The 19,070-nt window shown below is 41.3% G+C and overlaps 1 protein-coding gene across 1 annotated transcript in view; it reads right to left on the minus strand.

Moving 5' to 3' along the window:
* Positions 1–19,070, minus strand: part of aff2 (AF4/FMR2 family, member 2) — a 157,639-nt gene that overhangs the window by 16,782 nt on the left and 121,787 nt on the right. The window contains exons 11-21 of the mRNA XM_068325461.1: positions 13,084–13,201; positions 12,121–12,226; positions 11,867–12,017; positions 11,513–11,728; positions 10,378–10,582; positions 7,658–8,698; positions 7,410–7,525; positions 3,976–4,195; positions 3,281–3,414; positions 1,866–1,929; positions 1,229–1,365 (exon numbers count right to left, since the gene is read on the minus strand). Of these exons, the coding sequence (XP_068181562.1) occupies positions 1,229–1,365; positions 1,866–1,929; positions 3,281–3,414; positions 3,976–4,195; positions 7,410–7,525; positions 7,658–8,698; positions 10,378–10,582; positions 11,513–11,728; positions 11,867–12,017; positions 12,121–12,226; positions 13,084–13,201 (2,508 nt within the window). The remainder of the gene's footprint in view (positions 1–1,228; positions 1,366–1,865; positions 1,930–3,280; positions 3,415–3,975; positions 4,196–7,409; positions 7,526–7,657; positions 8,699–10,377; positions 10,583–11,512; positions 11,729–11,866; positions 12,018–12,120; positions 12,227–13,083; positions 13,202–19,070) is intronic.

Raw genomic sequence — 19,070 nt, forward strand, 5'->3', positions numbered from 1 at the left:
TTCTTTTTTTCGAAAGTATTTTTTCACTGAATGTTTGCCTGTAAATTTTGCCCAGTCGTCTGACCTACAGACCTGTAAAACGTCATTTCACCGATGGCTGTTTCCTCCAGTAACCTCCGATAGCTGTTTGCATCATTTCAACCACTTTCAGCATTATGCTATCTCTCAATGGTATTTTTTTCTGCGAGTGCTATAAGTGTGTATATTCTAATCAGATCTGTAGTACTAGGTGGATCCAGATCAGACTCATCATTTAAGAAGGAGAAAGAAGAAAATCCACTTTAATAATCCCCTACAGGGAAATTGTCTTTACACTCCACACTTTATACAGCTACATGTATATATGTGTTAAATTATGCATACATACATACATAGTTGTGAACAGGCCCCTGAACACAACCCACTAGGGGCCTGTAGGCATGCAATTAGTACACAGCAAACAGAATATAGGAGGAGGCGGAGTGACGGGTCACGACAAATGACTAGCTTGTAAGGGGGGTGGCGCCTTGCTCAAGGGCGCCTCGGCTAAGACTGGGAGGTGAGCTGACACCTCCCACTGTCAGCTCACACTCCGAGGATGGCTTGGCGGGAGCGGGAATCGAACCGCCGACCACCTATCATAGGGTGACCGCTCTACCGCTGAGCCACTGCCGCCCCAACAACTTTCAACCACATTTAAACCACTTTCAGCATTATCCAGCAATAATAATAATAATAATAATAATAATAATAATAATAATAATAATAATAATAATAATAATAATAATAATAATAATAATAATAATAATAATAATGATGTATTAGATTTATGTAGTGCTTTTCTAGACACTCAAAGTTGCTTTTACAGTGGATCCATTATTCATTCACTCCTCATTCATACTTGGTGATGGTAAACCACATATGTAGCCACAGCTGCCCTGGGGCAGACTGACAGAAACGTGACAGCCAATCTGAGCCAACGGCACCTCCGACCACCACCGGAACAATCACACACATTCACACGAGTTAGAAGCAAAATTCCTACAATGACTCCATCCCATCTGGATTGTGGATTGTTCCTTTGGCTATGCCCTCTCCCTCCAGAAAATGTGAATTGATCACTACTTAAATATTTTGAGTAACCATGCAACTTTATGAGGCAAACACAGACAGATATTAATAGACATGGTATTGGGTATTGGCTCGTAGCAGCAGAGAGAGAGTCATTGTCTCTCCTGTCATACAGTACCTGATGAGCTCCACAGTCTCAGAGTACATGGTGTACGGTGATTTGGCCTCTAGTGGGTCTCGCTCCATAGCGTTTCCACATTCTATGAAGGAGAGAGCGCCATCTGCGTAGTTCACCGCTTTACCAAATTTATCCATCTATGGATAGAGATGAAGAAGGAAAGGACAGAAGGACAGTAAGAGAAGATGAAGGATAAAATGAAAAATAAATGTAGGAAGTGAATGCATGAAAATGTGTCTTCACTGCTTTGTGGCTGACACAGCGTTCTCCTTTGTATTATCTACTGCTGATGCAAATCCCCAGATAAATCAGAGGGAACAATGTGTAAACATAAGATCAACAGCACGGTAAATAAGTGTGATTTCATTGTTCAGTTGGATCAGATAACTCCTTTGATGTTGCATAATCTTGCAGACGTAATCTGTCCTTGAATGCAGTCTTTACTTGGAGACAAACGGTGCGATGAATAACACAAATCACACAGCAGTCCTTGATATCAGACTGGCTTTCCTTCACAAGCAGCGACACACAGGTCTGTGCGTGTACCCATATAATAAGAGTCTAGACTGTTGATCCAGTGTTTGTGTTTGTGGAAATGTTTGTCTAAGCTGTGTGTCTGCAGAAGGCATCATCTTACCAAAGCATCAGCCTTGTGCTTCAGTCTCTTGGCCTCCTGCATGTAGTAGTCGGCACTTTGGACTCTGGGAACAGCACCGAGGAGGAAGGACATAAATACCATGCTTGACATATCGGTTAACAACAACAACAAAAAGTCACCTGTGTTTTGGAGCCTATTTTCATAATGACCAACTGAGAGTAGCTTAGAGTGAGTTCCAGTAGCCTACTTTAGTAGACAGACCCCAGGCCAAATGTAACCTGAGTATAACATGTTGTTTCATGAATAATGCAAGAAGCCTTTGGGGAAAATAAGTCAGAAGACAAATCATCGCTCCGGATTTCAACACAGCCAGAGTGCTGCTAAGGGAGTGATATTTCCTTAAACCACAACACGGTCATATGTCACCGTGTGGAAAGTGGGGGTATTATTCTAAAATCCCCAAAATTACGGAGTGAAATGCTATCAATCAATACGATCAGATGATTTGTTATAAACCATCAAGTTATGATTAGAATGACACACACAAAAAAAGTATTTTAGGTTTTCAATGGATAGACACAGTCCTCTGTATTCAAACCCAGGAGCAGCCGGTGGGCACAGACTTCAGACCCTCAGGTAATTATTCAGTGCTTAGAATTGTATTTACTTTTTTTTAGAATTATTTTGAATTCACCTTTATTTGAACATGGAAATGTCATTGAGATAAAAAAAAACAAACTCTTTTATAACTACTAAGTAGCCGCTTAGATGAGCATACAATTATATAAGGCAAGTCTTTCTCAGAGAGATCATTTTTATTTTAAAGTTTCAGATTGTATTTGTTTGGTTTTTGGTAGTAACTATTTAAGGTATATCAGAAAAATTGTACAACTTGTATTAAAGCTTAAAAAGGTATTGCTGTAAATATTATTCAATAGTGTGGGCTATTAGTGACCAGCATATCAGGTAGTATCTTCTCCTCAAAATTCTACTATTAGAAATGAAGTGCACCATAAAACAATTTGGCCTTTGTGTTTTAAAGTCCTTCATCTTTCCGCCTCAGTCTGGCTTTGACTGAAATGCACTGTTTACTGTAATTAGATGTGAAATCCTCTCCATCTTACATGAATGAACTCACTTGTCTCAACATGAATCTCCTGATAAAGCAAGGAGATACATTTCTATGGGTCATGCTTCCACTAGCATGAGGAAATTACCAACAAAAGAGTCAAGAGAGTTATGTAAAGTCTGCAAGGTCTGATAAATGATAGTGATTAGAACACAAACACATTCATGAGTCATGCTGAACAGACCTCACAAGCAGATAATCAATCATCTCAGTTCATTTCCACCACATCTAATGCGTCAGCATTAATCTGCTGATGACATATCGGCGTTTAAACGCAGATACGAAACGCGTTCACGTCGGCGTTTGTGGCATGTGCTCCACGTACGTGTCGGCAAACGAAAGCCTCGGCCTCCGGTGCTCGGCTGCTTCAGTCGCCGCTTCCGACCACACCTCTGAGTCTGACTGTCCGTTTGCATGATAACCATCTCCACTGGGCTTCTCGCCACGGGAATCAATTTCCTAGAGAAGAGAAGGCATTAAATCCATGGTTATAATACTATTAATTAGTAGAACAATGTGTGGCTTTCATCAAGCAGCTACTTAAATTTTATTGTTGGCTTCTTATTCACAGTGAAGGATTGAGAGCTGCATTAGCGAGCTGGCTGTCAGCGCTCTGAGTAGGTGTTGAGAGAGTGAGACAATCCAGTAAATTGTATTGCGTTAATGAAATATTTTCAACGCTTACGTCTAGCTTTGGTAATTTAGAGGAAGGTGTTTGTCATTGAATGTTCTGCTAAACACATGCATTTTAGGCTGCCTTGGTGCCTCGAAATCAAACTTCAGGTTAAGAAACTTTCCTCATACCAGAGGAGACGTGTGTTTGCTTCTACATCAATCCGTTTAAAATGGCTAGTTATTGATTTAAATTTAAACATGCTTAGTGAGCATCTTTGCAGTAAAAAATACACAATATATACAATGTAGGTCATTTTCCTGAAAAGTTATCATCAGTGTGTTTAGTTCACATTTGGATTAAAAACGTGTTTGTAAGTGTTTAACGTTCACACGTCCACTGCTCACATGAGATGATGCCTTGCTTTCGCCTCTCCGGTGTCTGTGTGACAGGGAGGAAGCGGAGGAGGTGGAACAGGGCAGCATCCCAGCGGGGCCGCCCTCCTGGCCCAGAGAGGGGCCGCCGTCACCGACCCGTTTACGAGGGGGGTCGTTGGAGAGGGGGGAGAGGAGTGGAGGAAGCAGCTTCTCATCCCGCTGGCGAGGCTGCTTTCTGTTCAGAGAGCCACTGCACACGTGCGGACACATACACATACACACACACACATACACACACACACACACACGCGTGCGCACAAACACAATAAGAAAACATTACATTTATCAGTTTATATTGTCAGACTGAAAATAATTTTATTACAAAATCATCTCTGTTTACTAAAGCCTGATATACTACCTCCTCTCAGTTAACATCACTCCGCTATGAAAGGATAATTAAGAAGTATTTCACAGCAGTAAAGATGATCTGTTCATAAAAACGGCTGTTTTTGGAAGAAAAAGACGAGCATCATTTCTAAGATTGGTGCTACAAGGTCAAACTAAGCAAAAAAACAACAACAACAAAAAAAGGCTGTGGTATTTCCTTTTCCTCGAGGTAAACAATCATCAACAGCCAGAAAACGCCGCACACAACAGACCAGCGTACGTTCAGGCTAGTTAGTGGCAAATTGGGAGCCAGTGTTTGTGTTTAGTGCCTCTGTTTTGAAACAGGATACAATATGGCAGCCGGCTGGTAACAAACCTTCTTGGCAGACATTAAAAAAAATGCACTCTGAAGTTTGTACCAGACCCAGAGGCAAGCAAAAGTTTCCTGTGAGAAAATGAGCAGAACGGTTCTGTGTGAAAGCAAACCTGTGGAGAAGTTTCACATTCATTTGTGTTTACTACCCACATTATGATGATGCAGAACTAGTTGGAAATCTGTGTGTATGTATACATATATAATAACATGTATTTATTCATAAATGTAAATCAGTGCAAAACATGTTTTAGTTTCCATTTTAGAAACGTGTTTCCAACCAAATCTTCTATAGAATGTCTATGTGATCTAGATGCATTATCTGTTACAGATACTTTTATATAGCCTGAAATACAAACACATGATCTACTTGTTTCTTCTGTTCTTTATGCCACGACCCTCTGCCACTCAAAACATAAACACAAATGAACACTAGTCAGCCTATTGCTATTTTTGTGATCTTCAAACATCCAAGAAGGTGTTTCACCTACTTGGATAAGGCATGAAACATCCCTTATGTTTCATGCCTTTAAAAACTGGCCTAACAATCTCATTACAAGTTCATTTACAATTGCTGAATAATATTTTCCTTCTTAAACTGTAGTAATTCTGCATCCCTGCTAGAGCGTTAACAGTTATTCCCTCCGCTGCCTTACTGTAGCTCTCGTGACTCATATTGTTTGCAACACAACAGATAAGATTTTTATGCTTTCCTCCAGCGTGGAAACTCTGGGGGTTTGATGCAGAGAGAAAAGTTGCTGACTTTGCAGAACAACGCCCTGAGCCCCAACATTAGTGATAATACACAAACCCAGGGAGACAAAGACTAATTAGTGGCTGTACTGTGAGTTTGTGTATGCCTGTGTGTCTGGGTAGAGTATACATCATATGTGTGTGACCATGCTCATTTGCATGCGTGTGTGTGTCCCTCTGTTAGGAGACGCCGGCTGTTTGCTGGGAAGCATGTGAGAGCATCATATTTCTTTTAAGTGATAAGAAATTCAAAAGCCCACAGCACAGAGTTACCCCAGAGTAAATTCATCTATTGAACATTTTCCAATGACTCAACAGTTACTCAGCCAGGTGGGAAGAGCCCGGCTTTTAAATTCAAACTGAAATGAAGTTGCTTTTTTTTTTTGTCTGCTGTAGCATACAGACGTGCTCCGTAAATCACCTGAGAGGAAATGTTTAACACGAGGGAAGAGTTTTCTTTTTGTTGCATTCATTGGTGGAAGGACTTTGAGGAATCTGGCAGTGCAGACGGAGAAGTCGTTCACACAGTCAATCAAATGTTTTCATAAAGCAGTAACCTCAGTGTTCCATCACAGGCAAAGCAGACAGTCACACTGAGGCTGTCAGATTTTATTCCCAGGACTCTTCTGCCCACTCAGCTTCGGCAACTAAACTATTAAATTCAGTAAAAGATGACATTTTGGGTTAAAATGGACTCTTTCGCAGTCAAGTCAAGGCAGGGATCAGCCAATCACAGCACAGCAGGTCAGGACTCACCAGGAACTGAACATGAGATTTTAAGACAAAACTGAAATATTGATGTTTAACCGCCCAAGTTAAATCAGATTTTACCAAGGTGAAAAAAAAAATTGATGGGGAGGAAACAGTAACTCATTAATGCGTCCTTTCTTGTTATTTACTGTCCAAATATGACCTCACTGATTAGAACAGGGTCATAATAACTGTCAACAGTCACAGGTCACACTTACTGAATGAGTGTGAGCAGGATGATAACATCATCCACTTTACAGCTTCCATAAAAAGCCTCTTGGATGATGAAGAGCGCCAGACGTCTGCTGTACAATGTCACAGTTTCAAGTCTGCATCATCCCCACCACCCTCCTCTTCCTCTGCCGGGTACTCTGTGATAATGGCTATTAAAGTATGTCCTCTATCATATTGTCTTATTTACACTGACACACTGTGCTGCAGTGTGAGCCAAAACAACCTCTCCTGTGACTTCAGAGTCACATTGTCTTCATCCACGCACTCAGTTTAGGGGACGCTGCAAAGCTTGGATTACTAGTATATGAAAGGAATGATGGGTAAAGACTAACTCGATTTTTAGGGGCATAACTCTTTTTTTGGATCTTCATGGAACTGTTTCTGTTGAAATACCGAGCGCTTCAAACAAATTACATCCTCCACGTTGCATGTTTGACAAACACAGTCAGGAAACAAAGAAAGGGCAGCACAAGAAATCATATTTTTTTTTGTAATTAAATGTAGTCAGTGGAGTTTCTGACCAGTTGTTTCTATGTGAAGGAGTGATTGAGACGAGGCTCAAGCAACACCCAGTCCAGCTGCTGATACCTGATAAAGTATAAAGACTTGTTGTAATGCCAACAAAGGAGTAAAGAAGGTTGTTTTTGTTGTTGTTTGTTTCTTAGTCACTCCATAATTACACAAAAACTAAAGAACAGACTTCCATGGAACCTGTGACGATTGACCCAGTCACATTGTTATTGGATCCAGGAGTTCTTTTCACTTTTATTCAACATTTCATCCTTTGAATGGTTTTAATTTCAAGTGAATGAAAAACTCAAATAAAATTTTCTTCTCGTAATCTACTATACGTGAGATTAACTAGCGATCACTGATTCTAATCTACAAACTTTGTTCTATAAAACTTTTGTAACAGTTTAGGCTCCTTTTCATCCAGTGAAATGGAAATACTGAGCCTGGTACTCACTCTGAACTGTTCTTGTGGTTGTGTATTGGAGAGATGCACGGTGGGAGGAGTTGACAAGCTTTGTCCAGTCTCAGCTTCTTATTGCCGTGGAAAGATGGGTCACTACTGTGGTCCGACTGGAATGGAGAGGAGAAAAAAAGCAATGGCCCTCAGTTCTTGGTGAACATTTGTCAGTAAAATATTTGAATTTGACTAGAAGAGAGTGAACAGAGAGTGAAGAAACATCTGGTCGTGATGTGAAAGCTCACCTTATGCTTCCTCTTATTCTTGCTGGTGTGTTTCTCCGCTGGGAGCGCCATGCTTCCAGCCGCCTGCCTCCTGTGCTTTCCTCCAGGCTCTCCTCTCTCCATCCTCCCAGCCAGCCTGGTATTATTCTGCTCCTGAACTGGGGGGTTATCCAGGACCCCCAGACTTTGGCACACCTCCCTGTCCTTCCCTGTTGTCCTTTCCTTCTCCCCGAGCCCAAATCTCTCTCTGTCTTCTCTGTCCACCTGCCTTTCTCTCTCTGCTAATCTGTTTCTCTCACCTTGCCTCTCTCTTTCCTGCACCAATCGCTCATTTTCTTCTTCCTTTTTCTCCCCTTTGGGTAACTTAGGTCTCTCTCTCAGCCCTGGCCACTCTCTCTCCTCTTGCTTCTGTCGTTCCCTTTCTCCCACACCTATCCCCTGTCTCTCCCTGTCCCTCCCTTCACTCCCGACCATCTCTGACGTTCCCATCCTGGATCCAAAACCCTGGCCGGGCACCCTGCTGAGCGAACTGAGGTCAATTTTCACCCATAAACTTTGAACTTCTTGATAGTCTCTCAGGGGTGGGGGAGGCACCTCGTGTCGGATGTTGGGCCGTGGAGACATGGACTCCAGGTCTTTGCACTGTCCGCCTAACCCACCAGGATCTGGAACAGACGTGCCGAATGAACCACTAATGCTGCTAATGCTTAGGGAGTTATAGCTACTACTGCTGCCACTGTTAGCGCTGCTGATGCTACCGTTACTACTGCTGCTACCATTAGTGGTCACATTGCTACCATCTTTGACTCGAAGTCCCTTCCCTCCAAATGTTCCCAGGCTGCTAACGGAGGCAAGGCATGGAAGAAGAGGCGTGTGTATGTGTGTGTTGGTCAGAGTCTGGGTGTTAATGGCGGTGCGCGTCGTCTGTGGCGGCAGAGCGGGGATTTTAATGGCTTCCTCTGAATCGGACTGGCACTCAGACGAGGAGGAGGAATCTGTTTCGATGAATTCTCTGGACTTGGGTGTGATTCTGGTGTTTGGGCCTCTGTGTTTCTTCTTGTCCTGTTTTATACATAAAGGACGACAGCTTTGATTCAGTGACGTCTCTAAAATGCGTGACAATGTACAATTTATCTACATTCTACACATTTTAATTTGAATTCTTTCTTACATGTAGTTTCAAAATAAAACATTTTTAACTAGACATCATTTAGTGTCAACCAAGTGATTCCTGATTGACAGCGGTAATATCAATCAGATTGATCGCTGCACCATTAACACTAAGAAGGTTTTGAAATGTGAACTGTGTCCTCTTACTATTGTGATCTAGATTAAAAAAATGACTGATGCCTTTTTGAAGAACTGTGACCATTCATCCCTGAAGACGTTCAAAGTCAGCTGCACGGCTTCCCTGGACATCATTTGACCTTTTCTCTTGCCTTGCATTTCCACCTGCTCCACGTCACAATCTTCTTACCAAATAACTAAAATGAATCTGATTTTCTATCAGCTTATGCATCATCATCATCATCATCATCATTACCTAGGTCTGTCATGTATGAAGGATGTGTGGCATTACTGATGACCAGCTCAGAGCTGCTGGCTGTGTTTTCTGTGCAGCTCTACAGTCATGTCTTCATCTTTGAACTCATTTTCTAGTCAAAATCATCCCTCAGATACTGAATGCTTACTTCCGGATTTAAAAACGATTAATAAACTATTCTTCAAAATCCAAGAATATTTCTAGTCTTGAGGTCAACCAACTCACTGAGCACCATCCATATTGTTTTGTTGGGGTGTTGGCCTCATTGGGTAGGAGCAGTGTTTTTCTGTAAATGCTGAAACAGATGCACTAATATGAAGCATCTGCATCATAAAAACACACACGTATCAACAAGGGCAGAGCCCAGTAAATCCTAGAGGGTGTAGTGAGGTCCGGACTTCACATCTGTGTCTCTGACAAACAGAAGTGTCTTCTCTCTCATGAGTCAGACTTACTTCAGCAATTTCCAGGCTTTTACTGCAGGTCACCTGAGGTCAACATTTACAACACTTTTTTACAATCTCATTTACACACTCTGCTCTTTCACACATCGACTGTAAAATTCTAAGGGAGCACTGCTTTTAACAAAAACCCAGTCCATTCTTTATTGTTGACGATGGTATATTACCTATTGATTTTATATTGATTGGATAGAAAGACTCCATTTATTAATAATAGCAGAAATAAGATGGATATTCTCAGATTAAGTTCCTGTCCTTTTCTCTAGCAGTCTAATATCTCAGTTATAATATTTCTTTCTTTCTTTCTTTCTTTTTTCTGTCTTTCTTTTTTCTTTCTTTCTTTCTCCTCCAATGTAGCCAATCTCCATAAAACCACAGGGTGTTAACTCGTTGTGAGTCGATGGGCTTTTATTCATTTCTGTTTTTCACTTCCCATGTTTCCATAAAAGCAGCCAGAGTTGAGTCTTAATAGTCGTGTAATAGCAAACATTTATGGTTTGTTAGAGAGGTAGAGGATCATTATGGGATCCTTCTCTTCACATTGTCCAGATAATAAAGAAAATAACATCCTAATCTTAAGGCAGGTGATTGTAAATAATGCAGCATTCGAACAGTAATTAACTCAGGTAATTTTTGGGACATTAGTATTATGGACAGCTGTGACTGAGGTGATCAGGGGAGAAACTGGTCAGAAGAATGCCCCCCCCAATCCCCCCCAACACACATATATATCCCACCTGGTTCGTGCTAACAGCAGGTATTGGGACAGGGGTTTGCTGTATCGCTGCTGGTGGAGTGATTGTGCTGTTGCTTGGGTTGCTAGCACTGCGAGGTTCTTTCCTTGGGGCAGTTTTCCCACCGGGGGGTTTGCTTCGTGGTCTTTGGGGGTTCTGATGCTCCAGGGAGGGGGGAGGCAACAGGTCCTTTTCCTGAGCCGCGGGGCTGCAGTGGGAAAGAGCAGAATAAGAGGAAAAGTCTCAATCGGAATCAGATTCACCACTGAGCAGTGCTCTGCTTCTGCGGTGCAGCTTTTCACAGACAAAGAGGAGAGGATAATGTTTTCATCGGCCACCTCCAGGGGGTGAATGTGCTTTAAAGTGAAAAAATGAAAGACAGCATGAAATAATTGAAAACAACATGCATTCGACTGAAGTTGTTTGGATGTGATAATCTTAAAAATAGGAGGGAAGAGGAGAACGAAGGAGAAACAAATAAAGAGATGAAGCTTGGAGGTTGATTTTTTTTTTCTCTTCTAACTAGCCTTGCGAACATCCAGTTGAGCATGGCTTCTGCTAAATCTGATCATTTTTGCCACAGATGTGATTAGTGAACTGCAGACACGCTGATCCGGTGGCGCCTCTTTCAGCCCTTGACACTACACGTCGTGAGATTAGATTTAAGAGCTGCTATTATAAAATGACACAGAAGATATGAAGTCTAGTTATTCATCAGGAACTGTTACACTCGTGTTGTTCTGCTAAGATGATCAATCTGAAGTCCGAATAATTCTGTTACTTAAGGTTGTACTTTAGTGCATCACTGATGATGAACTTTACAGCGTAGGTTAGCGGTCGTTGATTTCAGTAGTTTCCAGAGTTACATTAAAGTTAAACTGACATACAGACTGAGAACATGTTGGTTCCCCAACATGTTCATGTCAGGAACCCCTAACCCGATACAACAAACATGAAAGAACGTGACATGAGTTCTACCTGACAATATCTCATTACAGAAACTATCCTCTAACTATGGATGAAATGACCGTGTCTCATCTCTCCTGTTTTTTTTTTTTTTTAGTATTTGTATTATTTCTATGTCAGAATGATTTCATCAGGAATGATCAAATAAGTCCCAGATCAACCACTTTGTCACCTCTGCTGGTTTGACCTGCTCCATGTCAGGTTCTGACCGTCCTCCACGCCGTTGGATCTGTCTGTCCGTCTGGGCTGTTTCTTCCCTGTGGTGTTCCTCCTCGGGGTCGTGACCTCTGGTCCGGACAGCAGACCTGGTGATAGCCTTGTCTTTGATCTCGGGCCCTCCCCTGATGCCCTCTGGCTGAGCTTGGCCTTAGTCTTCTCTCTGCCTGAACTGTACAGATCAAAAAATGTGTTTCATCCACTGTCACCTGCAAATTCGTTTTCTGTGCTTCTTTTATTCATTTATTTCCTTCGACAAATATGTGGTAACTTTGGTTAACTTCCAAACAGATACACTCGTAGCTCCTACCACAAGGCGCCCCTTGTTTCCTTGTGCTCCACCGTTGGTGCAGATGGAACCGGGGCGGTGCTGGATCCGCAGGGCTTGGTCTTGGCAACTGTGCTCACTGCTGGTGCTTCAACCCCTGGAGAAAAAGTCCCCAGACCCTGAGTGATGGAGCCTGTTGGTAGACCAGAATAAGTCATTCAGCTCAAATCAGAAAGCTTTATTTAGCAGAACTGCGGTTGGTATTGGACACAGCAGATGTAAATGTCCACACTAACCGGTGCCATGATGTTCTTGCTGCTGGGGAGCAAGCGGTTTGGTTTGAGCTTGGACTTTATTCAACCAGCTGTCCAGCTGCCATTTGTTGGTAGAGGGAGGCTCAGGCTATAGGGGGATAAAAAAAACAACCTGCAGCTTGCAATGTGTTTCAGTACACACACACACACACACCCACACACACTCAACAACACAATTTCATTAGGATGATAGTATCTATCACAACAAAATTTTATTTCATCCCAACAACTCAAGTTAGAGATTTAAGAGGCACAGAAGGGATTTTGTCTCTTTTTGGAGAGGATAGAATATTTTTTCAGATGCATAAGTAGTTCTTTTTATTTAATTTCCATACTATGGATTCCTTTCCCATCCAGATAACTGCAAAAAAAGACTTCTTCTTTCTCGGCGTGCGTCGCTTTCTCCCAGTGCACATGACTATGTGAGCCTATGAAACCAGGCAGCGTTGAGCCATTAAAATAATGTGATAAATAATGTTATAATTCAGCTTTCTGCAGTTGGAGTTTTATGACGTTCTGAGCACCACCCAGAGACGAGAGGAAGAGACCATTTAACATCCAGACAGTCAGAAACACTGTGACGTGAATAGTGGTGGATCAGGGAAAACAGGAAGGCAATGAAAGTGTCTTTGTCTCTTTATGAAATGTAAACAAAATTGGAGACACATAAATAATGTTGTCAGTATTTTTTACCGCCAATTGTTGAACCACTGGGATTTATTTGACAAATCTTAATGTCGTCTCTGCCTTTTATAAAACATGAAACAAGTAAAATTACTTTTTTTGGTGACTGGAAGAGCATTAAGAATAATTTACCTTATTTTACTTAAAGTTCACCTTATTCCTTCTGTTTCTTTCATCAAATCACGTTATTGACTGCATGCAAACAGAGTGATGTGGTATCGACATCAATCCATGCATTCAGAGCTGCTCTCATCATCGTACCTCTGGGGTGTTGGTCCGGGACGCCTGATTATACTCGCTGTCACTGGAGCTGCTCTCTGACTCGTCTGTGTCCGATTCGGAGCTGCTCTCTGATTCACTGCTGCTGCCTGGCGCCCCACTACGGAGAGAAAGGGGAGATTCTCTCTTGATTCGCTTTGAGAAAACAAAGAATGACACATCACACCAGTCGAAATAAAGGCAGTAATAGTTTGGTCAGATAGTGAGAAGGGCCATTCATTGCCAGTGTCACTACAAACAGAGTTACATCACAGCCACACACTCAGCAGGGGAACAACCTGCTAGCTCTCTGTGCAAGGAAAAAGAAGTCCCTGCACAAATCCAGAGGACAGATTCAACCTCATGCTGATGATGTTTTACTTACTCTTCAGAATGATCAAATTAATTGAGATAAAATGTTTCCATTTGTGTGATAGAAGAGTTTCAGCTAAAATGAAGGGAAAGGTGTACAAAACTGTGGTGAGACCAGCGATGTTGTTTGGTCTAGAGACAGTGTCACTGAAGAAAAGACAGGAGACAGAGCTGGAGGTAGCAGAGATGAAGATGCTGAGGTTCTCTCTGGGAGTGACCAGGAAGGATAGGATCAGGAATGAGTATATCAGAGGGACAGCACATGTTAGAGGTTTTGGAGATAAAGTCAGAGAGGCCAGACTGAGATGGTTTGGACATGTCCAGAGGAGAGATAGTGGATATATTGGTAGAAGGATGCTGAGTTTTGAACTGCCAGGCAGGAGGCCTAGAGGAAGACCAAAGAGGAGGTTTATGGATGTAGTGAAAGAGGACATGAAGGTAGTTGGTGTGAGAGAAGAGGATTCAAAGGACAGAGCTAGATGGAGGAAATTGATTCGCTGTGGCGACCCCTGAAGGGAAAAGCCGAAAGGAAAAGAAGAAGAAGAAAATGTTTCCACAAAACGTTTCTGCCACACATGTGCTAGTTTTGAATGTTGTATACGTACAACCTCAACATTCTACACAAGATCACACTGACTTTTTGTGGTTTCAGGGGTTAGCTGGCACCCAAAGGATTTGACAGGAAATGATTTTCAACAATCCAACAAAACATACCATTTAGAAAGCACTGGAACATTATGCACTAAATGTGGATATATTCAAAGACACCAAAGGAGACTTTACAGCCATATTTGTGGCAATCTTTCCTGACTCCATCTGGGCCTAATCAGATGTTAAACTGAAAAGTACCTACGTATCAAATTGAAATTGAAAAACATCCTTTATTTGCAAAAAAACTCGTGTCACCCTGCAGAAAATAAAGAAAGCATTTAAGAAAGCAACGAAGAGACAAAAGGATAATCTGTGTTGTCTTCACAAACTCTCTACTTCATGTGTTTTTCCGAAAACACAGATATTTCTGGTTACAGTCTTTTATTCCAACAATGGTGTTATCACTCTTTAAAAAATGTCTAACAGTTCTTAAAATGAAGAAATAAACATCAGATGGAGGTGGTGTTCACGTCTCCTTCAGGGCTGTTGAATGAACCACTGCCGTCTTCACTGAATCAATCCAGTCTCTTTTATTTAAATTATTTAAATCACTTGTTGGAAAACTATTTCTCTCTGCTTCTTCTTTTTTTTTTTTTTGGTATTTAAAAATCATCTACATCTACATCTCATCTACACTCTGGCCCAATGGAATAAATCATACATCCTCGTCCGGGGAGTTTGTATGTTCTCCCCATGTCTATGTGGGTTCTCTCCAGCTTCCTTCCACCCCCAAAAACATGCAGCTTAGATGAACTTGTCACACCAAATTATGCATGGGTGTGAGTGTGTGAGAGTGAGTGCATGATTGTTTGTCTGTCATGTGGCCCTGCGATGAGCTGGCATCTCATCTGGAGTGTACCCTGACTCTCGCCTGCACCCAGCTGAAAAAATACTCCACCAGACCCGTGATCAGTAAAACGGATAACAGATTTAAAATTGATGGAGGGATATTCACACTACCTTGATTTGAAGATATGGGTAAAGAAAATTGAACATGCTCAGAATGAAACTCTACCTCTATTAATTAGCAGAATCATCAAGCTCTCTGAGCCGAAGCAATTATATTTATCTGTTCTGTCGTGTTTTGTCTCATTTCAGTAGCTTTAAAATACAATGATAATTGGTAAAGTCAACCGTGCTGCTAATGATTTCATAAAACATGCAGCATCTGAGTCAGAACGCAACAAACAGCCACTAATAACCACATAACCACAGCGTTTTGAACCTGTTCAATTGTCTCGTCCTCTCTGGTGCATCGGTTGGCCCTGGATTCATCCATCCTTCCACACTGCTTTGAAATGGCTTCCTAGAGGCGACACACCCGCTCATCTCAACTCAGGAACACACACAACTGTACTTGTACACACAGAAATTGCAATTATGTGTAGCTCTCTTTGTGTGCGTGAGTGTGTTAGTGTGCATGTAATTCCAGTTCAAGGCTGCCATCACAGCAGGCACCAATCTGTGTGAGCAGTCAAGCAGAAAATCCATCTACTGTTCCGCAGGCGACACGCACGCACGGCTGCATGCGCATAAAAATACACACACACACACACACAAAAACACACACACACACACACACACACACACACACACACACACACACACACACACACACACACACACACGTACGCACGCACGCACATAGTATAAATGCAGCCTGTCCTGTTTTTCTTCTTCTATCATTACTCATCTCTTTGTCTCTCTTCTCTCTTTCAATTTCAATTACATTTGCACAGTCTTGCTCATTTAGCTTCACTGTAGTGGCAGAGTAAACTCCTAATATATGCATGTGTATGTTTCAGACTTCGCTATGTATGCCCTTCTCAACAAGACAGTTGTGTGTTTGGAAAACAAATCAAACAAGCTTCAGGGACTGTTTTGAGCCTAGTTAGATTCTGATTTGAGCAGCTGAGATCAGAAAGATTTCTGCGATTTGGTTTCAGTTGTCATTACTGATGAATAAACATCACGAGAAAAATAAAAAAATCAGGTGATTCCCATTAAGTACGGCCAGTTTTCTCTCACGGCAGCATCTTTAATCTATGTTATTTCAAATACACTGGGAACATTATTGATGAGGTTATTCACCAACTCAAATCATGGCAGAAAATCTGCAATGGGTGTCCAGATAAGACTGTAAGAGGATAATCTCCCAAATTGAGCACTGTTTGCACAGCCAAAGATTCATGATTTTTAAAACAGATTTACTAACTAGAAATTTCACATCACATTTTGTACCCACTGTTCTTTTTCAGTTTCAGTTCGAGAGTATTTTTTTCTTTTGAGTTTCAGCCATACGTCGTTATCGAGACACTAGCATACCCGGATTCATATTGAGTCATCTGGTCACCTGATGAATGCCAGTCAAACACTCCCTTTCCTTGAGCTCTTCTCTGGTCTCCATCAGTCCCTGAGGGAAACATCTGGCTCATCATCTGCTTAATGTTCTACTGTGTTCTCCAGCTATTTGCTGATTTAGCCTCTTTGCCATTTGGCGCTGAGCAGGTAATGAACAGTGGGTTCATCAGAATTTTATCTCGGTGAAAACAGCTGCTGCAGGGTCGATAAAATCGGTGAGAGTGAGAACACTGGACGTCTAAGGAGGACTAGAGTTTGGTGAGGGTTCATCACTTTTTGCATCACACATAGGCGTTGTGTTCTTCGTCTAAATTCAGTGACCACTGCTTCTCTAATCATACCCTAATGCCGCATGTGGAAGATGACTCTCTTTTCCCACTGCTCTCTATTAAATTAAAAGACTTATAAGCCTTGCTTTATTATCCTTATATCATGCATGAATAACCCCCTCAGGTGGTTGAAGGTAATACACAGCTACAGTTTTACACATTCTATTCTACAAACATATCTATTTTCTTCTGGACCCACGTTTGTCTTGTGATCACGCTGCTATCACTGCCTAAAGACTGAACAAGATGTAATCTGTCAAATTAGATAATGAAATTACCTCGATGTGATGTTAGTGGGATGGAGAATGTACCACATTGTTTTAGTTTTTACAGAGAACATCGTGTTCCTACATGGAGGACTGAAGTAGGGGGAAAATAGACAGATGGTGATAAGACATTGCCTGAACTTGTGTCCCATCTGTTTTTCATGTCCCTCACTGCTTTTAACCAATCATGTGATGTGTAACTAAAGACAGCCAGGAGTCCTGTGAGTCAGCTGCAGGTCTCTGTCACATTCACTGCGAGATTCACCATCAAGCTGAGGAAGAGACACTCACCAGGCTGCAGCATTTATATGCATCTCTGACACTAACAGGGGTACGAATGGGCCAACAGTTGGAGCCAAAAATCTAAATTAAAGTAGTACTGATGAAGACGTCAGCAGTTGCTACATAAGTTAGCATCTACTTATTTTCGACTTAAAAAAGTCTTGATGGAAATGCAAATGAAAGGAAGCCAAACAAGAGACTTGGAGATGCCAACTACTGGCATCAGAACTGAATGAATGTGATGCATCCAAAGTCAAAACTTAGTCAAAATCTAGTCAACAGATCACTCAGTAATAAATTACTGAGAAATGATGACTTTGGTCACAATAACATTTCACCCCTTCATTGCCTAATGAAGTCTAAAAGCAGTTTCAAAGCTCAGCATAATAATCCACTGAGCTCCTGAATCCTGCTGAGCTCTTAAAAACGCTCAAACTGACTACTAAAATGACTTTATTAAAACCACCAAAGATGAAAAATCTAACAGAAGAAACAAGGCAGTGTCCTCAGCTGAAGCTCTGGAAAAAAACAGCAACAAAAAACTCTTCATCATGTTGGATTGACTGGGATTCCTTTACACTAAATCCACCTTGACTGGGAGCGGATGTTCAGCCAGCGCAGAAATCAAATATACAATCCAGCTGCTTTTCTTTGTGTCACAGAAATAATTTGTCGGATGCTTTTCATCCAAAGCAGCTTATTATTTAATGAGTGCCTACATTTCAACTCCAGGAAACAAATCACTCCCCCCGGTGGGCTAGCCCACATCGTCGATAAGACTTCTGGCGAGAAATCAAAGTGTCTGCTTTATAGAAACATGCTGGACTCACTCGTCATTAGAGCTGCTTCAGAGAGGATTTTAGCTGAGCTTTGTCCTCAATGATTTAAGTCTGCTGTGTGTCATTTTGTGTGTTCTATGTATTTTAAACATGAAATGGCTCTTTTATTCAGTGACAGAAAGTCTTTTCAAGGCTTTTTGCAATTTGGGAAAAAAAAAACTGGGTAGCATCAATCGAGTCTCTATTTGATATTCATGTTTTTATTTTTGTTTAGATATAGATATAATACATTAGCATGTACAGTTGGGGAACAGTGCATTTTTCCCTCAGTGTTGTTCCCATTGAGTGCTCTGTAGCCTATTTTCTTCTGGCAACACAAACAGTGTGCTAGAGGAATGAGATGAAAGGAGACGGCTGTCTGTGAGTGAAAGCTTTACATCTGGCGCGTTTTCTCTCATTTTTTCCTTCTCAGGAATCAGCCATCAACTGTCAAAAATAATTTAATGCTGTAGTCAGTGCCAAATTAAAATGGAGCGCCAGCTGGTGCAGACTGACAGAGCGGCTTTTTATTGGACATTTTAAAGACATTTCTGTAAAGTTTTTGTTCAACTTAAGACACTTAAACTTCTTTCAGACTTTTATCAAAATGTATCTGGATATTATATTTGGAAGATCCCCCAGCTACTGTTTTTTAAAAAAATATATTGTATCTAAATATTTTGTCTTTTTTATTCACACCTTATTTCCTCATTGCATCTCATTACAGTCACACATTGTCGATGTTTTTGTTTCCATACTCATTTATTTATCATCTCTTTTTAGCTCCATATAATACTGCAGCACTAAAACAGTATAAACAATATATAACACTATATTAAAAACAATGATTCACACAAGTGTCTTTGCCTCGTCAATATTTCATACATCACAGCAGGTCTTCTTATTAAGGA

This window comes from Antennarius striatus, chromosome 10 (genome assembly GCF_040054535.1).
Source record: "Antennarius striatus isolate MH-2024 chromosome 10, ASM4005453v1, whole genome shotgun sequence".
Classification (NCBI taxonomy): domain Eukaryota; kingdom Metazoa; phylum Chordata; class Actinopteri; order Lophiiformes; family Antennariidae; genus Antennarius; species Antennarius striatus.